The sequence below is a fragment of the Macrosteles quadrilineatus genome, unplaced genomic scaffold (genome assembly GCF_028750875.1).
Source record: "Macrosteles quadrilineatus isolate MER2022 unplaced genomic scaffold, UCM_ALF_1.0 Scaffold_1__1_contigs__length_201487025, whole genome shotgun sequence".
In the NCBI taxonomy this organism is placed as follows: domain Eukaryota; kingdom Metazoa; phylum Arthropoda; class Insecta; order Hemiptera; family Cicadellidae; genus Macrosteles; species Macrosteles quadrilineatus.
The window spans coordinates 78,976,765-78,995,081 of record NW_026542594.1 but is presented as its reverse complement, the minus strand read 5'-3'; the positions used below and the strand labels follow the sequence as shown (position 1 = coordinate 78,995,081).

The window sequence follows — 18,317 nt, the reverse complement described above, 5'->3', positions numbered from 1 at the left end:
AACACCTGTTTACCCTCCCTGTTGCAGCAAACCTAAGTACTCGTTAAACTAATGTTATTTAAATAGGGAATAAATGTGATATTTTTAAGGAGACATTTTAGTGTAAATCCAATCAGACAAATGGAAATTCGCTTGGTCTGCAGGTTTGTTGCGGCGGGGGTATTTCAATTTGCTAGTATACTGTGGGTAGATAGCTTATTATTAACACAGTTACAACTTTTTTGTTTACTTTTTCCTTGTTATTTAATTCAAACAAAATGGTTACTTAGAAACCCATAAGACTAATGTTTAAAAAAATGTGACTTTCAGTTTCATTTTTCTACGTAATTAGATTTTTGTTAGCAGTTCTAACTGCATTAAACTAATTTTTAAGCTAGAAATAAACTAATTACAACATTTGAAAAAAATTGTCGAAGCCGTTTTCGAGATCTTTGTGCAAGCAAGCAAGCATACATACATACATACATACAAGCAAACATTGCTCATATTAGAGTACCTATATATAGGATAGGATGAATCCCAAAGTATCCATGCACTTTTGAGAAAACTACAAGTCACACCCCCATAAACCATATACTTAAAATGTTTGTCATGACAAGATACCTTGCACGACACTATCCATTATTTCATAAATTGCCCTTTAAGGTCGTAATTCCTTTCTAAAGGGGACTTTCCATATACCTAATGTTAAACATACCTCATATGTCATTCTCTTAATTTATTACCTTATTAAAATCAGGTGTGATTATTTGTTTGTATTCCGTTTTGTTTATTTCAGCTTAACTTAACCAATCAATAGTAAGTATTAACTTTATTAATACTTATTAAGTCAAATGGGGCGAAGCCCGTGGGTAACAGCGTAACAGCTAGTTTAAGTAAAAAGTAATGGTAGAATAGAATTAGATGTCATTTATAGCTCTCATACTTACCAATACCAGATGTTTCTTTAGCCAGAAACACATTCCATTAAAAAGGCCATGATAATGAAAAGAGTCCAGTTTTGAAGCATCAAAAATTTTATAGAACTGGCGACCTTCTGATTATAACATCGGGCACTACAACTCTTCAACTACAGAGTTGTTATTTATATTCACCTGAGATATCTGTGCGACTGTAGGTAGTGACAGACTCTTCCACATGCACAACTGCATCTCTGGAGCTGTGATGACCTTCTTCCGTCTCATCATTAGACATATGATTATTTTTATGGCTATGGTTTTGGTTGTGGCTTTCTGAGTGGTTGGTAATTACAGGTTCTACTTCTTCACTCAACTGCAAAAATCGGTTATATTAAGCCGGTTTTCCGGAACTTATGCTGACTCAATGACAGAAATAATTCTACAATCAACTTACTTTTACGGTGCAATAAGGGAGCTATTCAGCAAGTGAGGAATATTTTTGTCTGACACCCAATAGACGAATGCTGATTACAAAACTTCTAGTACAAATGAGTTTGCCACCTCAAAGGTTGTCTAGCCGTCACAGTAGAGGTGTTGTTGGGCTGCCTGTTGTCGTAATATTTAAGTTGAAAGAGTGTGTTGCAATTAAAAAGACCAACTAAGTCCAGCTAGTTGTAGTGTGCAGTCTATATAGTTTTTGCAGGCCATAAACTAAAACCTAAAGAAATTTTTCATCAAGTGAGTGAAGTTTACAAAATACATCGTAATAATGAAAGTTCTGTTCAGAAATGGTATATTAAATTTTAAAATGGCTAAACTTAAATTTAAATCAATAATTTGAGTTTTCAATTGCAATGCCCAACCTAACAGAGCAAATTGCACATAAGAGCTCCTTCATACATTACAATGACAGATTTTCCCTTTACCACCCTACACTCCGACAGTCCAGACGCTGCTCCGAGTGACTTCTACTAAACTTGTTTCCCTAAATTAAGGTTGGTTGGCAGCAAGGTACTTTGAGGACGACGAGGAGATCCAATTGTGTGTCACTGAGTGGCTAATTTGTAGGTGATGGGTTTCTATGACAAAGGAATTTTAAAGTATGTTTACCGCTATGATAAATAAATACCTCAATTTGTGTGGTGACTAAGTAGAAAATTGTATTTTAGTTGTTTAAATTGTATTTTAGTTGGTTTTTTTTTTCAAACGTGTATAGTAAATTGATTTGTCTTGTAAAAACTTTTAATTTTATTCCAAAATGTTTTCTATTTTTTTAATAGCTCCCATACGGCCAAGCTAAAAAATTAATAGCTATGGACCTTGACTTAAAAAAACACACACCGATGACATTTAACAAAATTTTACCAAGCATCAGTTAGTCCAGCAGCTGACATCACTTAGTGTGCAAACTTGCGTATACTAAATATTCTTGCATAACCTTTTAGTTTAAGGTATATTGAGTTTAAAAACCCTGAGTGTTTACCTCCTTCCCCCAAGTTTTCCTGATATGATGTCATCAATATGGCGGCAAAGGATTTTTTTTAAAGTATGTATTTCGCATATTATTTGTCAGATCGGGATAAACTTTTTTGTTTGAAAGATAACTTTACATGCTATCTTTATAATAACACAAAAATATTTAAAATAACTGGTTTTTGCAAAATTACCAAAATTGTACTAAACATACAACTAATGTGTAAATTGAATAAAGATAGCGTGTAAAGTGATCTTTCAAACAAAAAACGTGGGGGTAGGAGGTAAACACCCAGGTTTTTTAAACGAGACATTAAACTAAAAGGTCATGTAAGAATATTAAGTATATGCAAGTTTGAACACTAAAGTGTAGTCAGCTGAAGGACTATGTATAGCCATGGCTTTAACTAAATAGGTTAGAACAGCAGATCTTTACATCGTTTGTCCTGTATTAACAGAGGCAGATACTTCAACAAACAAAATAATCTATCCTGTATAAAATTGTTATTATATATTTTTAATGTTTATTCAAAAGACTGGATTTATAATGTCAATAAATAATATTAAATCAAAATACTTTGCAGGAATTTAGTATAGGCCTACTATGGTTGATATGCTCATGGACAGTTATAGTCCTAATGTATTTCTAAGTAAAGCAGTACCTGTGAAATAGACTCTGGGACGCAATAAAACTAAAACTCTAATGGTTCAGGGATCAATACAAAATAATAACAAAAGCAGAAGTTGTCTGAAACTTACAACTAAAACAAGTAAGCGTTACCATGGGTAAACCAAGTCCAACTCTAGCCCAGTTGACTCCAGCGAGCTTCTCCCTGAGCACATCAGCCACTTGTGACACAAGGTTGGTTGGAGGGAAGATGCAAACCTTACACGACGGACATGTAAAGCCTGCAGGGGCCGTGGTGGGGGGCATCCTGCGAGCAAACTGGTCCAGGCATACCCAGTGGAACACATCTGTACAGACAATGCAAACCTTACATGATGGACTGTAGATGTGAACCTTGCAGGGGCTGTGTGAGGGGCATCCTGCGAGCAAACTGGTCCAGGCATACCCAGTGGAACACATCTGTACAGACAATGCAAACCTTACACGACGGACATGTAAAGCCTGCAGGGGCCGTGGTGGGGGGCATCCTGCGAGCAAACTGGTCCAGGCATACCCAGTGGAACACATCTGTACAGACAATGCAAACCTTACATGATGGACTGTAGATGTGAACCTTGCAGGGGCCGTGGTGGGGGGCATCCTGCGAGCAAACTGGTCCAGGCATACCCAGTGGAACACATCTGTACAGACAATGCAAACCTTACACGACGGACATGTAAAGCCTGCAGGGGCCGTGGTGGGGGGCATCCTGCGAGCAAACTGGTCCAGGCATACCCAGTGGAACACATCTGTACAGACAATGCAAACCTTACATGATGGACTGTAGATGTGAACCTTGCAGGGGCTGTGTGAGGGGCATCCTGCGAGCAAACTGGTCCAGGCACACCCAGTGGAACACATCTGTACAGACAATGCAAACCTTACACGACGGACATGTAAAGCCTGCAGGGGCCGTGGTGGGGGGCATCCTGCGAGCAAACTGGTCCAGGCATACCCAGTGGAACACATCTGTACAGACAATGCAAACCTTACATGATGGACTGTAGATGTGAACCTTGCAGGGGCTGTGTGAGGGGCATCCTGCGAGCAAACTGGTCCAGGCATACCCAGTGGAACACATCTGTACAGACAATGCAAACCTTACATGATGGACTGTAGATGTGAACCTTGCAGGGGCTGTGTGAGGGGCATCCTGCGAGCAAACTGGTCCAGGCATACCCAGTGGAACACATCTGTACAGACAATGCAAACCTTACATGATGGACTGTAGATGTGAACCTTGCAGGGGCCGTGGTGGGGGGCATCCTGCGAGCAAACTGGTCCAGGCATACCCAGTGGAACACATCTGTACAGACAATGCAATCCTTACATGATGGACTGTAGATGTGAACCTTGCAGGGGCCGTGGTGGGGGGCATCCTGCGAGCAAACTGGTCCAGGCATACCCAGTGGAACACATCTGTACAGACAATGCAAACCTTACATGATGGACTGTAGATGTGAACCTTGCAGGGGCTGTGTGAGGGGCATCCTGCGAGCAAACTGGTCCAGGCATACCCAGTGGAACACATCTGTACAGACAATGCAAACCTTACATGATGGACTGTAGATGTGAACCTTGCAGGGGCCGTGGTGGGGGGCATCCTGCGAGCAAACTGGTCCAGGCATACCCAGTGGAACACATCTGTACAGACAATGCAAACCTTACATGATGGACTGTAGATGTGAACCTTGCAGGGGCTGTGTGAGGGGCATCCTGCGAGCAAACTGGTCCAGGCATACCCAGTGGAACACATCTGTACAGACAATGCAAACCTTACATGATGGACTGTAGATGTGAACCTTGCAGGGGCTGTGTGAGGGGCATCCTGCGAGCAAACTGGTCCAGGCATACCCAGTGGAACACATCTGTACAGACAATGCAAACCTTACATGATGGACTGTAGATGTGAACCTTGCAGGGGCTGTGTGAGGGGCATCCTGCGAGCAAACTGGTCCAGGCATACCCAGTGGAACACATCTGTACAGACAATGCAAACCTTACATGATGGACTGTAGATGTGAACCTTGCAGGGGCTGTGTGAGGGGCATCCTGCGAGCAAACTGGTCCAGGCATACCCAGTGGAACACATCTGTACAGACAATGCAAACCTTACATGATGGACTGTAGATGTGAACCTTGCAGGGGCTGTGTGAGGGGCATCCTGCGAGCAAACTGGTCCAGGCATACCCAGTGGAACACATCTGTACAGACAATGCAAACCTTACATGATGGACTGTAGATGTGAACCTTGCAGGGGCTGTGTGAGGGGCATCCTGCGAGCAAACTGGTCCAGGCATACCCAGTGGAACACATCTGTACAGACAATGCAAACCTTACATGATGGACTGTAGATGTGAACCTTGCAGGGGCTGTGTGAGGGGCATCCTGCGAGCAAACTGGTCCAGGCATACCCAGTGGAACACATCTGTACAGACAATGCAAACCTTACATGATGGACTGTAGATGTGAACCTTGCAGGGGCTGTGTGAGGGGCATCCTGCGAGCAAACTGGTCCAGGCATACCCAGTGGAACACATCTGTACAGACAATGCAAACCTTACATGATGGACTGTAGATGTGAACCTTGCAGGGGCTGTGTGAGGGGCATCCTGCGAGCAAACTGGTCCAGGCATACCCAGTGGAACACATCTGTACAGACAATGCAAACCTTACATGATGGACTGTAGATGTGAACCTTGCAGGGGCTGTGTGAGGGGCATCCTGCGAGCAAACTGGTCCAGGCATACCCAGTGGAACACATCTGTACAGACAATGCAAACCTTACATGATGGACTGTAGATGTGAACCTTGCAGGGGCCGTGGTGGGGGGCATCCTGCGAGCAAACTGGTCCAGGCATACCCAGTGGAACACATCTGTACAGACAATGCAATCCTTACATGATGGACTGTAGATGTGAACCTTGCAGGGGCCGTGGTGGGGGGCATCCTGCGAGCAAACTGGTCCAGGCATACCCAGTGGAACACATCTGTACAGACAATGCAAACCTTACATGATGGACTGTAGATGTGAACCTTGCAGGGGCTGTGTGAGGGGCATCCTGCGAGCGAACTGGTCCAGGCATACCCAGTATTATCAATTATCAATTAGTTAAGATGGGGACGCCACTATGTGCGTATTTTAACCCAAATATGAGTGAAGGATGAGTGTAGGATGAGTGGCGCGATCTTGTAGCCTTGTTAGTGACTAAGGCCGACATGTTCCTTAGACACAGCTGTTAATTAATAGCCCATACAGCTAATGGCAACTAAGGGACCTACAGTTTATAGTGGAATCCGAACCACATTTTTTCCTTGTAATTTACGAATTGGTCTAATTATCAGGATAGTACTGCGGATAGTCGTAGTACTCACTAGTAGAACACATCTGTACAGTCAATTTATAATTTTATAATTTTAAAGCCCTATCACAAGGAAACACTTAAGTGTGTACACACAATTTTATTATATTAAAGAAACAAATACAAAATAACATTGTGGGTAAGCCTCTGGATTGTAAATTGCAATATAAAAATGGTTTATGTTACCTTTTTGTGTCAAACGATTTGTGTGTAGTTAGTGCAACTACAGCTGTTTCATGCCACTAGGGCACATCTTCAGGTTGTCGGTAGGACGTTAGGCAAAAAAGCATTCATTCATAGATGAATTTGTCAAGATAAATATGTCCATACAGTAGAGTCCCGCAAACTCAGCACTCAATAACCTGGCAGTCTGGATAATTCGGCCATCACCTGGCCCAGAAATTTAGTGATTTTTTTAGTCCGAGTAAAACATGGACTGAAGTCAGCTAAAGTCAAATCATTCAAAACTCATACCAAGGATTTGTTGTACTATATCTGATGACTTAATACTGACTTGTAATATAAATATAAATAAAAAAGGCGGTTAAAAAGCTTAAAAACTGTATTGTTCTTATTTTTAACCCTAGTTTCTGATAACCCGGCATTACACAAACTCGGCAACCTTCCAGTCCACATTACGCCGAGTTTGCGGGACTCTACTATACACAAAATACACAAATTAAAATACACAAATTTATAAACTTGGCCAAGTGAAGAACACACGAGACAGGCGCCGGTTGATGTTGCGTCTACAAATTCATCTATGAATGATTGCTTTTTTATCAACGTTCTACCGACAACCTGAAGATGTGCCCTAGTGGCATGAAACAGCTGTAGTTGTACTAACTACACACGGATTTTTTGACGCAAAAAGGTAACATAAACCATTTTTATATTACAAAATAACAGACAGTTGGTGTTCTCAAATAACTGTTGTACCTCACAGATGGCAACGTCTAAAATTGTTGCCCAATAGACAAGCAATGATTTAAAACTGTAACATAAATAAATAACTTACGATAACAGGTAAGCCGAACACAGTCATCAATAATCAAGTCCTTGGAACACAAAACGCATGTTGGGCTATAATCACTGTCCTGCAGCCATCTCAAGTATGACTGCACAACACACTGAAAAATTCAACCCAACATTACAAATCTTGTGACGAGTAGTCTATGATAGTTAAATTAAATGCCACAAATCCAAGTTCTAAGGGCTATCTATTCCTGAATTATGAGTATCTATATATTAACTAGCTGTACCCGCGGGCTTTGCCCCGTTTTACTTCATAAGTGAGCTCGTTCGCATGGCTCAATCACGTCCTGGTTGAAGTTCGTTCGCTACGCTCACTCACCTTTAGGTTGGAGCTCGTTCGCTGCGCTCACTTGCCTTCAAGTTAGCTCGTTCGCTACGCTAACTCGCCTCCAGGTTGAAGTTCGTTCGCTACGCTCACTCACCTTTAGGTTGGAGCTCGTTCGCTGCGCTCACTTGCCTTCAAGTTAGCTCGTTCACTACGCTAACTCGCCTACAGGTTGAAGTTCGTTCAAAAAACGCTCACTCACCTTTTGGTTGCAAATAAGCTGTTGTCATAAATAAAAAAAAAAATAATAGTGCTGCACCTTGTTGGTAATCCTTATAACTTTAATGCTATTGCACATCATAGAACAGAACCAACTTGTTTAATTGAAACAGCTGTTAAGATTCATTAATTCCATTAAATAGAAGTACTCATAAGGTTAACATGGGAAACTCCAGAGCCAGTGGGGCGGAGCCCGAGAGTCCGATCAGAATAAAAACAACTTAGTTTTCCTATTTAATGCCTAAAGAATCAGTGTACCAAATTTCAGCCTCCTAGGTAAATGGGAAGTGGGAGAATTAGTGATGAGTGAGTGAGTGAGTGAGTGAGTCAGTCAGTCAGTCAGTGAGGGCTTTGCCTTTTATCTAATATATAAAATTCTCGTGTCACAGTGTTTGTCTGCAAACTCCTCCGAAACGACTTCACCGATCGTTATGAAATTTGGTGTGTAAATTCTGTAGGTATGCGAATCGGACGTAAACTATTTCCCGTTTCGAAATTCTTAAAAGGGCTCCGCCCCAGTGGCTCTGGAGTTTCCCATGTTAACCTTATGAGAAATGGAATTAATGAATCTTAACAGCTGTTTCAATTAAACAAGTTGGTTCTGTTCTATGATGTTCAATAGCATTAAAGTTACAAGGATTACCAACAGGGTGCAGCACTATTATTTCTTTTACATTTATGACAACAGCTAATTTGCAACCAAAAGGTGAGTGAGCGTAGCGAACGAACTTCAACCAGGACGTGATTGAGCGATGCGAACGAGATCATCTTGAAAAGTAAACGTAACGGTACTTACTTTCCATCGGTCTGTCTTAGGGGAAACCTATAACTTAGGCGATACGAAGTTCGCCGGGTCAGCTAGTATATATAGATAGGCAAGCATGTTTCTTTAAAACCTTTTTTCTCAGCTTGTGTGCATGGCAGGGAAAATCTACGCATACTGTTGGAAAGATATTTTCCTGTAGATGTGCAGAATGCCTATATAAATTAAAATAGGCTCAAATAAGCACAGAAAATGAATTTAAAATTTTGAAAAAATTAACATGGATTTTATGGGTTGCTACTATGGGGGGTGATGAAAAAACAACGAAATATAAACAGAAAATAAAAACAAATGGAAGAAACTCCAATCACATGTTTTATTCACAGTGTGGTGTGAATATAGAGAAGTCTGTACATTGCATATTTTTGGTCGAGTTTCGACCACTGGACAACCTCTAGTAAATTATGAATGACCTGATTTGGCAATTTAACATGTGAACAGGGCAAAAAAACCAGTGCATTTAAATTTTAGCAAATTTCCCATATAGGGAATAAGCTATTACCGCAGGTCTCATGATAAGACCTAGATCCGGAACCGATTTACTTTTACGTTTCAAGCTCCCCAGAGGCCAAAAACACCATCCGTTCAAATTCATATATATATATATATATGTGTCCGTTAGCGCGGTAACTCGAGCAAAAATTATCCGATTTTGATGAAATTTGGTACAAACGTGTAAACCTAGATTTATTCAAACGAGTTCGCCAACCAGCATAATCAGAAATTATCTCCGTAACCGTTGGGCATACAACAACTCTTCAATATACAATATTATTTCCTTTTTTAAGCTCTACGAAATGGTTTGGAGAGAAATCTTTAACCCCATAAAACCCCCATAAACAACGGGGGTTAATGGGGGGTTTTATGGGGTAAAAATTGATTTTTCCCATTTTTAACTTTAAAAACACAACATTTCATAATTTCTCTCCAAACCATTTTGTAGAGCTTAAAAAATAAATAATATTGTTTATTGAAGAGTTGTTGTATGTCCAACAGTTAGGGTGATAGTTAAAAAAAAATTAAATTTAAAACTCCCATGTTATTCTTATGGCGAATAAATAAACTGTAGAAGTTTGCTTGTTTATGGATATACCTGGTTAAATAACTTCTTGATCAGCATTGTACCTGTTATTAAATTTACGGAAAGTAAATAAAAGAAACGTCTTATAATACTTAAAACATATATTTACGCTTATACTGTTACTCACAAGACGGTAAATATACCAAAAAGATGGTAAGTGGTGATCGATTTCGATTGGACACTCCAATCATCACAAGACCCAATAGGAGTGTCCAATCGAAATCGATCACCACTTACCATCTTTTTTGTATATTTACCGTCTTGTGAGTAACAGTATAAGCGTAAATATATGTTTTAAGTGTTATAAGACGTTTCTTTTATTTACTTTCCGCATATACCTGGTGTCCATAAAGTCCTGACAACATTTTGTTGTGTAACAAAATGAAAAACATTAGACATACAAAAGTGACACTTAATTTTTTAGAAAGAGCCTGAAAAAAAGTTTTATATGCAATTCATATAACATTAGTACACTTCCACATGTGACCCATTTGTGTCCCGGAGAATTTCCAGTCTAAATTCAATCTCCTCCCAAGTACTTGCCAACATCTCTCCAGTGATTGTTGAAATTGTTTCTCTGATCCTGGTCTTCAATGCCACTTCTGAGACAGATGTAGCATAAACCTTGTCTTTCACAAAGCCCCAAAAGAAGAAGTCTAAAGGTGTGATGTCTAAGATAGTTGTTATCTACATGAATGAGATCTAAAATTTCATTAGCAAAAGAAGCTTGGTAAGGGTAATCATTCGGTTTCAAAAACTGCACTAGTTGAATATTGTATGCGCTTAGTTTGAGTTTTTTACGCAAAATCTTATGTACAGTGGTACGTGGTAAACCAAGTTCCCTGGAAGCTTTGCGAACTGATGTACGTGGACTGCGGGTGAAGCATTGTCTAACGACATCGACGGTTTCTTCTAAAATTTTAGGCCTACCTAAACGCGGCAGGTCCGCAACACTTCCATTGTTCTTGAAGTTATTAAACCAACGAATAATTTATCTATAGCTTGGAGAAGCTCCAAAGGTGCTTAATCGCCCCCCCATAGAGCAATCTCATCCATCTTTGAACGTAAACAGGTGAATTAGACTCGTGAAGTTACAAAACACATTGAGCTTTTTCTTCCTTAGTAGCCATTTTTACGACAGACACAAGAATTGTAACTTTTGTTTGGTATCACACTCAACAATGAAAAATGTTACCAACATATACAAACAAAACTTGATAAAATCAGCTGTTAAACAACATATATAAAACATGTATAATCCCATCAATTCTACGAACTCAAAAGTTGTCAAGACTTTAAGGACACATTATTCTAAATTAGAACAACTAAATAAGATAAGTAATAGAATAGTTTGTTTCAGTTATGAGTCAGCGCTCAGAAAGGACGGTCGGTTTACTGATAGTGCTGCGGTCTTATCTCTACTTGTTTAATTCCATGTATTGAACTGTGCTGGTTTTGAGGTTAGTGAAAAGTGGTGTGCACATTGTAACTACTATAGCTGTCGAAAATACTTTTATAAGAACTGTTTTGCAATTTTAAAAATGGCTTTGTGCGGGGTGTGCTCTAAAACAGTCAAGTCCTCTCAGATTCAATTATCTTGTAATGAATGTGAAAGTGCGTTTCACGGAAACTGCCTAAAAATGAGTAAGGCAGACGTAGAGTGTATTAAGGGTGATAATCTAGTGTGGAGATGTCCGCCTTGCGGAGAAAACTGAAGGAAAAGTTTACGTTTTGAGGCTGAACTACAGGAAGGTAAGCTTACATTAGATGATATCATGAGGAAAATCAATGAAATGTTTGAACTTCAAAGAAGTCAGGAGTCAAACTTCAATAAATCACATGAAAGTCTTAGTGAACAATTGGCAGAAAATTGTAAACTTATTAAAGAGCAAAACCTGTCAATTGAGAATTGTTTGAAGACTATAAATGACCTGGTAAGTGAAAACAAACAATTGACTAAGAAACTAACTGATCTGGAGCGTAAACTTGAAGAGATGGAACAGTACTCAAGAGCTAATGCTGTGGAGATTCAAGGAATTCCTCTACAACCAAATGAAGATGTCGTCGGTATAGTTAAAGAAGTGGGGAAGGCAATGGACATGGAGGTATCAGATTCTATGATTGATGCGTGTCACCGGCTAGGCAGAGGAAACGGGAGAAACGGGAATCCACCAGGTATAATCGTCAAGTTCGTGAGGCGTCTTGACAAAGAGGAATTCATGAGGAAGCGTCGCGTAAAGAGGACTCTCTCGACTAGAAACATGAACCTGGACGATGACCGACCCATCTACATAAATGAAGCTCTGACACCGGAGAGGAGGAGGCTACTGGCGGCAGCGAGGCAGGTGAGAAAGGATAAGGACTACAAGTTTCTTTGGGTCAGAGGTGGTAAAATCTTCCTTCGCAGGCAAGAGAACTCTTCGATTATACACATGACATGTAGTGATGACCTCAATGGCTTGTAAATTGTTGCTACGCACCATAAAGCTTTCTATAGACTTTTCATTAACTTAGGCCTACAAAATTCCTTTGGCTATTAAGTTAGCCCACATTGAATTCAAAGTCATTTCTTTCTTAATAAAGATAATTCCTAATTTGTGTTTTAGTTCTGTCTAATGAGGTAAGTCTTTATCTTAATCTTATAATATATGAATTATTTAAAGAATCAATAGATTTGGTAAGTTACAATATAAAATTTATTAATGAAATACAAATATAAGATAAGTTATTGGTTGAATTAGCTACAGGGTCTAAGCACAGAAAACATACTACTATAACCCAGAATGCCAACCGCATGGTAAAAAGCATTAAGTGTTTTGAGAGAGCTTTGCCTGTCAATCGTAGGCAGCGCCACCAGCGTTGCTATGCTGAGTGCATGGCAACGCTGGTGGCGCTGCCTACGATTGACAGGCAAAGCTCTCTCAAAACACTTAATGCTTTTTACCACGCGGTTGGCATTCTGGGTTATAGTAATATGTTTTCTGTGGCCTAAGTTAACAATGGTAAATTTTCAAAATGGTGGGGCTTCCAAAGTGGATGAAAAGATTCTAGGCTTATATTGGGTTGGTTTCTTCTAAAGTACTAATTAATATTTAAATATGAGCTCTTAATCTCAGGAAGGGGTGGTCGTGCCGGTTCGAATAATATATTAGGCTTTATTTAAAATGCAGATAATTTAATTAAGTTATTATTCTGAAATAGGCTAGGTTCGTGATGCTATTAATATCTATATATTAATTTGAAACTGTTTTTCTTTGTCATAGCTAAATTGAGAGAACGGCTGGGCGTAGAAACTCGGTAGAGGTGTCTAAAGAAAGGTCTTGGTCTGTAGATGAGCCATCAAAAGAGAAACGTGGTAAATTCCCTTGGCCTTTGAATTCCCATCCCATATTATTCTTATGGAGGAAAAACTGGGTTTTTGTCCCAGCTAATTTGAGAGAACGGCTGGGCGTAGAAACTTGGTAAGGGTCTCTAAAGAAAGGTCTTGGTCTATAGATGAGCCATCAAAAGAGGAACGAGGTAAATTCCCTTAGGGCTCTGCCACAGAAGCCTTTAAAGTTGCCTCTTCAGATTTGTTTACATTACGACCATATGCATAATTCTACACTACTTTTTAATGAAACAGCTGTTAATATTTAAATTGTGATTTATTGAATTTTTGAAAATGAAGTACAGTATTTGCAATGGATTTTTCTGACTTTAAAATTGATTTTATTGGGCATCGTGTAATGTTTTGCAATATAATGTTATATTACCAAATCAGTGGAAAATCCTAATATTACAGTAACTCTTAAAATTATTTCTTTTGGAGTTATATCATTGACTATATAATATAGTCAATGATTATATTTATATCTATTGTATGGCTTGGTTTCTGCCTTTTTTTACCACTTCTTGGAGATTGTACGTAGGTGATAGTCTTTGGTGTATTGCATCTGTAGATGAAACTTGGGTTGGTGAAATTATTACAATGGAAAAAAGCGAGAAATCCTGGACAATTTAATATAGGCTAAAAATAAAGCTGAATTAACAATATGCTACATTTCTTGAGCAATCATTGAAATAACCGATTTGCAATTTGCAAACAAGGGAAACATAGAAAAAGTCATAGAACACAACCAAGTAGAAGAGAAATAATGTTTTTTTTTTTCATTTATAATCGTTGTTATAGACAACCTAATGCGGCTATGAGAGAGAAAAATTTGTAGAAGCACTAAAAAACAAGATCAGCTTTTAGAAAAAGATAAGATATTTACAAAAGATTTTGGTTATATCTAACTGTTGTGTAGATCGTGAGTATTTCCATAATATTTGAGTCGCCTGTAATGCTTTGCAATTGCTCGAATTCGAGCAACAGGTACACTAGTAATATGTTAATGTCCAAAGAAAGATTCCAAATGGTTTCACTGAATTTAATGAAATAAAATAAAGTTTGAAGATTAAATTTTGAATAAAAGTTCAATTTGAAATATGTATATCTTGATGAGTTAAGTTAATTGGGCCTATTAGGCTATGCTGATTAAATGTCCAATGAAGATTAAATTTGTCCTTAGTTAAACAAGATGGATGATGGTTACCAAATTTGGAGTGTCTGTCTTCTTAAAATTTGGTACTCTTCAAGGCACTTGTCCCGAATACTTTTGGATGATAAGAAATTTAAAATTTAGATTATACTTTGGGATTATGAATTTAATTTAAATCAAACACAATGTCCAATAAAATGATGTTCACACTGTGAAGAGTTGGCAGGATCTGGGGAGAGGCAATGGTAGAAGCTCAGGAAGTCCATGTCCATTGTGGAAATGATGTACAGCTGGTTAATTCACATAAATGACACTTGCCACAGTAATTTTGATTTTCTTTGGATAATTTTGAAAAGTAATACTATATTTAAGATATTATTACTATATTGCAATTTTCTTACAATTATATATTATTCTAAGTAAAAGATTATTGTTGGTTTTTGACAAGTACAGGATAGGTATGGAGAGAATTGGCATAAATATTATATTGTAACATAAAATAGGATGATGTTTCTGTGGGGTGATGGGATATTATATAACATTTACCAAAATTGGATAAAATAACACATTAACAAGGGGAAACATATTAAATAACTGATAACACATTATCAGGGGCATTAACAGACATTATGGGAGAAAATATACAAAATAATAGAGAAATTAATAATGTTAATGATGAATGAATGACATGTAATATTACATTGTAAATAATAACCACAATGTCATATTTTGTTTTGTAATGCTATTTCTTGTTGTAATGTTGATTATTTGCATATTTGGCAAACAAAAGTTGTTGGTTTTTTCTCATTAGATGAGTAATAATATAACAATTGTTCATCAGAATATTAGAAGTATGAGGCATAACTTTGATAACTTTATTTTGGAACTTTCTCTTCAAACTGTAACACCAGATATAATTGTTTTGTCTGAAATTTGGATTAATACATGCGAAGAATATCTTTATAACATACCTAATTACAATTTGTATGTTAACGCTAATGATTTACATAGATCAGCAGGTATTGCAATTTTTGTAAAAAATTCTGTACAAGTAATTGAAAGTGTAAAGCTTAATTTTATGACCGCTGATGTGTTATATATTTCTTTTATATTTTCATCCAAGACATTTACCTAATCTTTTAGGTGTTTATAGATTAATATTTAAGCCAATTATGGATTTTATTAATGAGCTAAGTAATTTTCTATGCAATAGAGACAGTTTAATTTTTAATAAAGACAATGTTTTATGGATAGGTGATGTTAATGTAAATATTTTGGACAGTTTTAACGTGGGAGTAGAAAGATATAAAACACTAATGGCAGCAAATGGGTTTGAAAGTATTGTAAATGAACCAACTCGTATCACTCAACAATCAGAAACCTGTATTGATCATGTTTATTCGAGGTTATCAAATAGAAATTCCATAGATATTGAAGCATTAGTTCTGCATGTCGGTATAACGGACCATTCGCTCGAGTAGTGGGTGAAGGGGGGGTGGGGGATAGTGCTCTCTCAAACTATCCTTCTCCTCGCTATCGCATGACTATGAATTACTCTATCAGCTGTTGGGACAAGTCAACTGGTGTTTTGTTTACAGTCAGCCAGATGCGTCGTCTGAGTTTGATTCATTTTTTGAAATACTGCAGAACTCTATTGCACAATGTAGGGTTCAGATTAATCATAATAACGGGTTTAAAAAGCTTAACCCATGGATAAATGATTTTATTTGTCGAAAGATAAAAAAGAGGAATCGGTTATTTAAGTTAGTAAAAAATCACCAAATGAAAATTTAAAAGGAATTATTTTTATTTAAGGTTTAGAAACAAATTACATTATGAAATCAAACAACTAAAAAATAACTTTTATAAAGAGAAATTTGAGAAATGTAAGGGTAATTCAAAAACTACTTGGAAGACTATAAGAGAGCTACAGGACAAACAAAAAAAGTTGAAATATCAGTTGGACTTGAAATAAATAAAAAAATTGAGATGGACCCATTTTTAGTTGCGAATGAGTTTAATAACTATTTTCTAAATGTGGTGGATAGTTTGGATCTCAGTAAGAGTACTTCAAATGAATTTTCTTCTTTGCACTACAAAAACTACTTTCCGAGGAAAAGTGAAACAAAATCAATATTTTTGGAGTATATTTTTCCTAAAGAACTACTAGAAATTATTAAATCATTAAAGAATAATACTTCTCCAGGGTTTGACGGTATAAGTACAACATTAATTAAAAATATTGCTCAACAGATACTTGACGTTTTGGTGTACATAGTAAATTTTAGCTTTGAAAGTGGAGTTTTTCCAACAAAACTAAAAACAGCAGTAGTGATACCACTTTATAAAAATGGATCAAGATTTAACTGTAACAACTACAGACCTATATCACTTCTGTCTTGCTTTTCTAAGATTTTTGAGAAATTAATGAAAAAAAGACTTTTAAATTTCTTGGAATTAACAGAGTTTTTCAGCGAAAAACAGTTTGGATTCAGGCTAGGGCTAAATACTGGAAACGCACTTGTTAATTTTATGTCAGATATCTATGATGGATTGAATAGTAAATAAACGGTATCAGCTTTCTGACACATACTTTCTCCCATAAGTTTGTCAAAAACCTTTATCATGTGTAAGCGGTGAGAGTAAATATACGGAAATGGGATTTGTAAGATTTTCTTCAGAATTTAAAGGACTATAACATACTAAATTGTTATCAAAATCGTTCGAGCCAATATTGGGAAAATATGATTTTCCGTTATTTTATGGGGTTTTATGGGAAAATAACATAATTTACAATAACTTTTGAACCGTAATTTTTACAGAGATGGGATTTGTACCATTTTGTTCAGAATATAAAGGACTATAACATACTAAATTTTTATCGAAATCGTTCAGGCCATTTTTGGGAAAATCTTTTTTTTCCGTCATTTTATGGGGTTTTATGGTAAAATACCCATTAAAAATAAAAATTTCTAAGAAATGAGAAAAACTATCAAAATTGTAAGGACCATAACCTACTATGTTAAATAAAAACAGATTTTTTTGTCTAAAATCCTATTTTTCATTATTTTATGGGGTTATTATGGGAAAATAACATAATTTACCATAACTTTTGAACCGTAATTTTTACAGAAATGGAATTTGTACCATTTTGTTCAGAATTTAAAGGGCTACAACATACTAAATTTTTATCAAAATCGTTCGGGCCATTTTTGAGAAAATACGATTTTTCCGGTTTTTTATGGGTTTTTATGGGAAAATCCCCATTAAAAATCAAAATTTCAAAAAAATGAAAAAAACGCCTGGAGATACCATGGATTAGAACCTACATACCAAATTTCATCGAAATCGGACCACAGGTGTAGTCTCTAGCTCTGTACACATCCAGACACACAGACACACAGACACCAAGACACACAGACACACACACACACACACAGACATCACTTCGAAAACCACTTTTTTGGGTCCAGGGGGACCCAAAACGAATATATCCACTCAAAACTCAAACTCGAAAATTTTGACGAAAACAATACTTTCTCCATATACTATGGTATAGGGGGAGAAAGTAAAAATGTGTAAGTGGCCTGTTTTTAGACATAAATAAACGGTATCAGCATTCTGACACATACTTTCTCCCATAAGTTTGTCAACAACCTTTATCATGTGTAAGCGGTGAGAGTAAATATACGGAAATGGGATTTGTACGATTTTGTGGATCATCTTCAAATGGTCCAAAGTCGTTTGGTCCACAGTTTATATTGCCGTTCGTTTGGTCCAAAATCGTTTGGTCCAACAGTTAAAAACTCGTTCGTTTGGTCCAAAATCGTTTTATCCAATTTCATTTGGTCCAAAGTCGTTTGGTCCACAGTTTATATTGCCGTTCGTTTGGTCCAAAATCGTTTGGTCC

At 37.3% G+C, this 18,317-nt stretch overlaps 1 protein-coding gene across 1 annotated transcript in view; it reads right to left on the bottom strand.

Annotated features, from left to right (window-relative positions):
• LOC128983646 (zinc finger protein-like 1 homolog) overlaps positions 1-18,317 on the bottom strand; it is a 66,373-nt gene that overhangs the window by 23,884 nt on the left and 24,172 nt on the right. The window contains exons 3-5 of the mRNA XM_054403019.1: positions 7,420-7,531; positions 3,154-3,347; positions 1,095-1,272 (exon numbers count right to left, since the gene is read on the bottom strand). Coding sequence (XP_054258994.1) covers positions 1,095-1,272; positions 3,154-3,347; positions 7,420-7,531 — 484 coding nt within the window. The remainder of the gene's footprint in view (positions 1-1,094; positions 1,273-3,153; positions 3,348-7,419; positions 7,532-18,317) is intronic.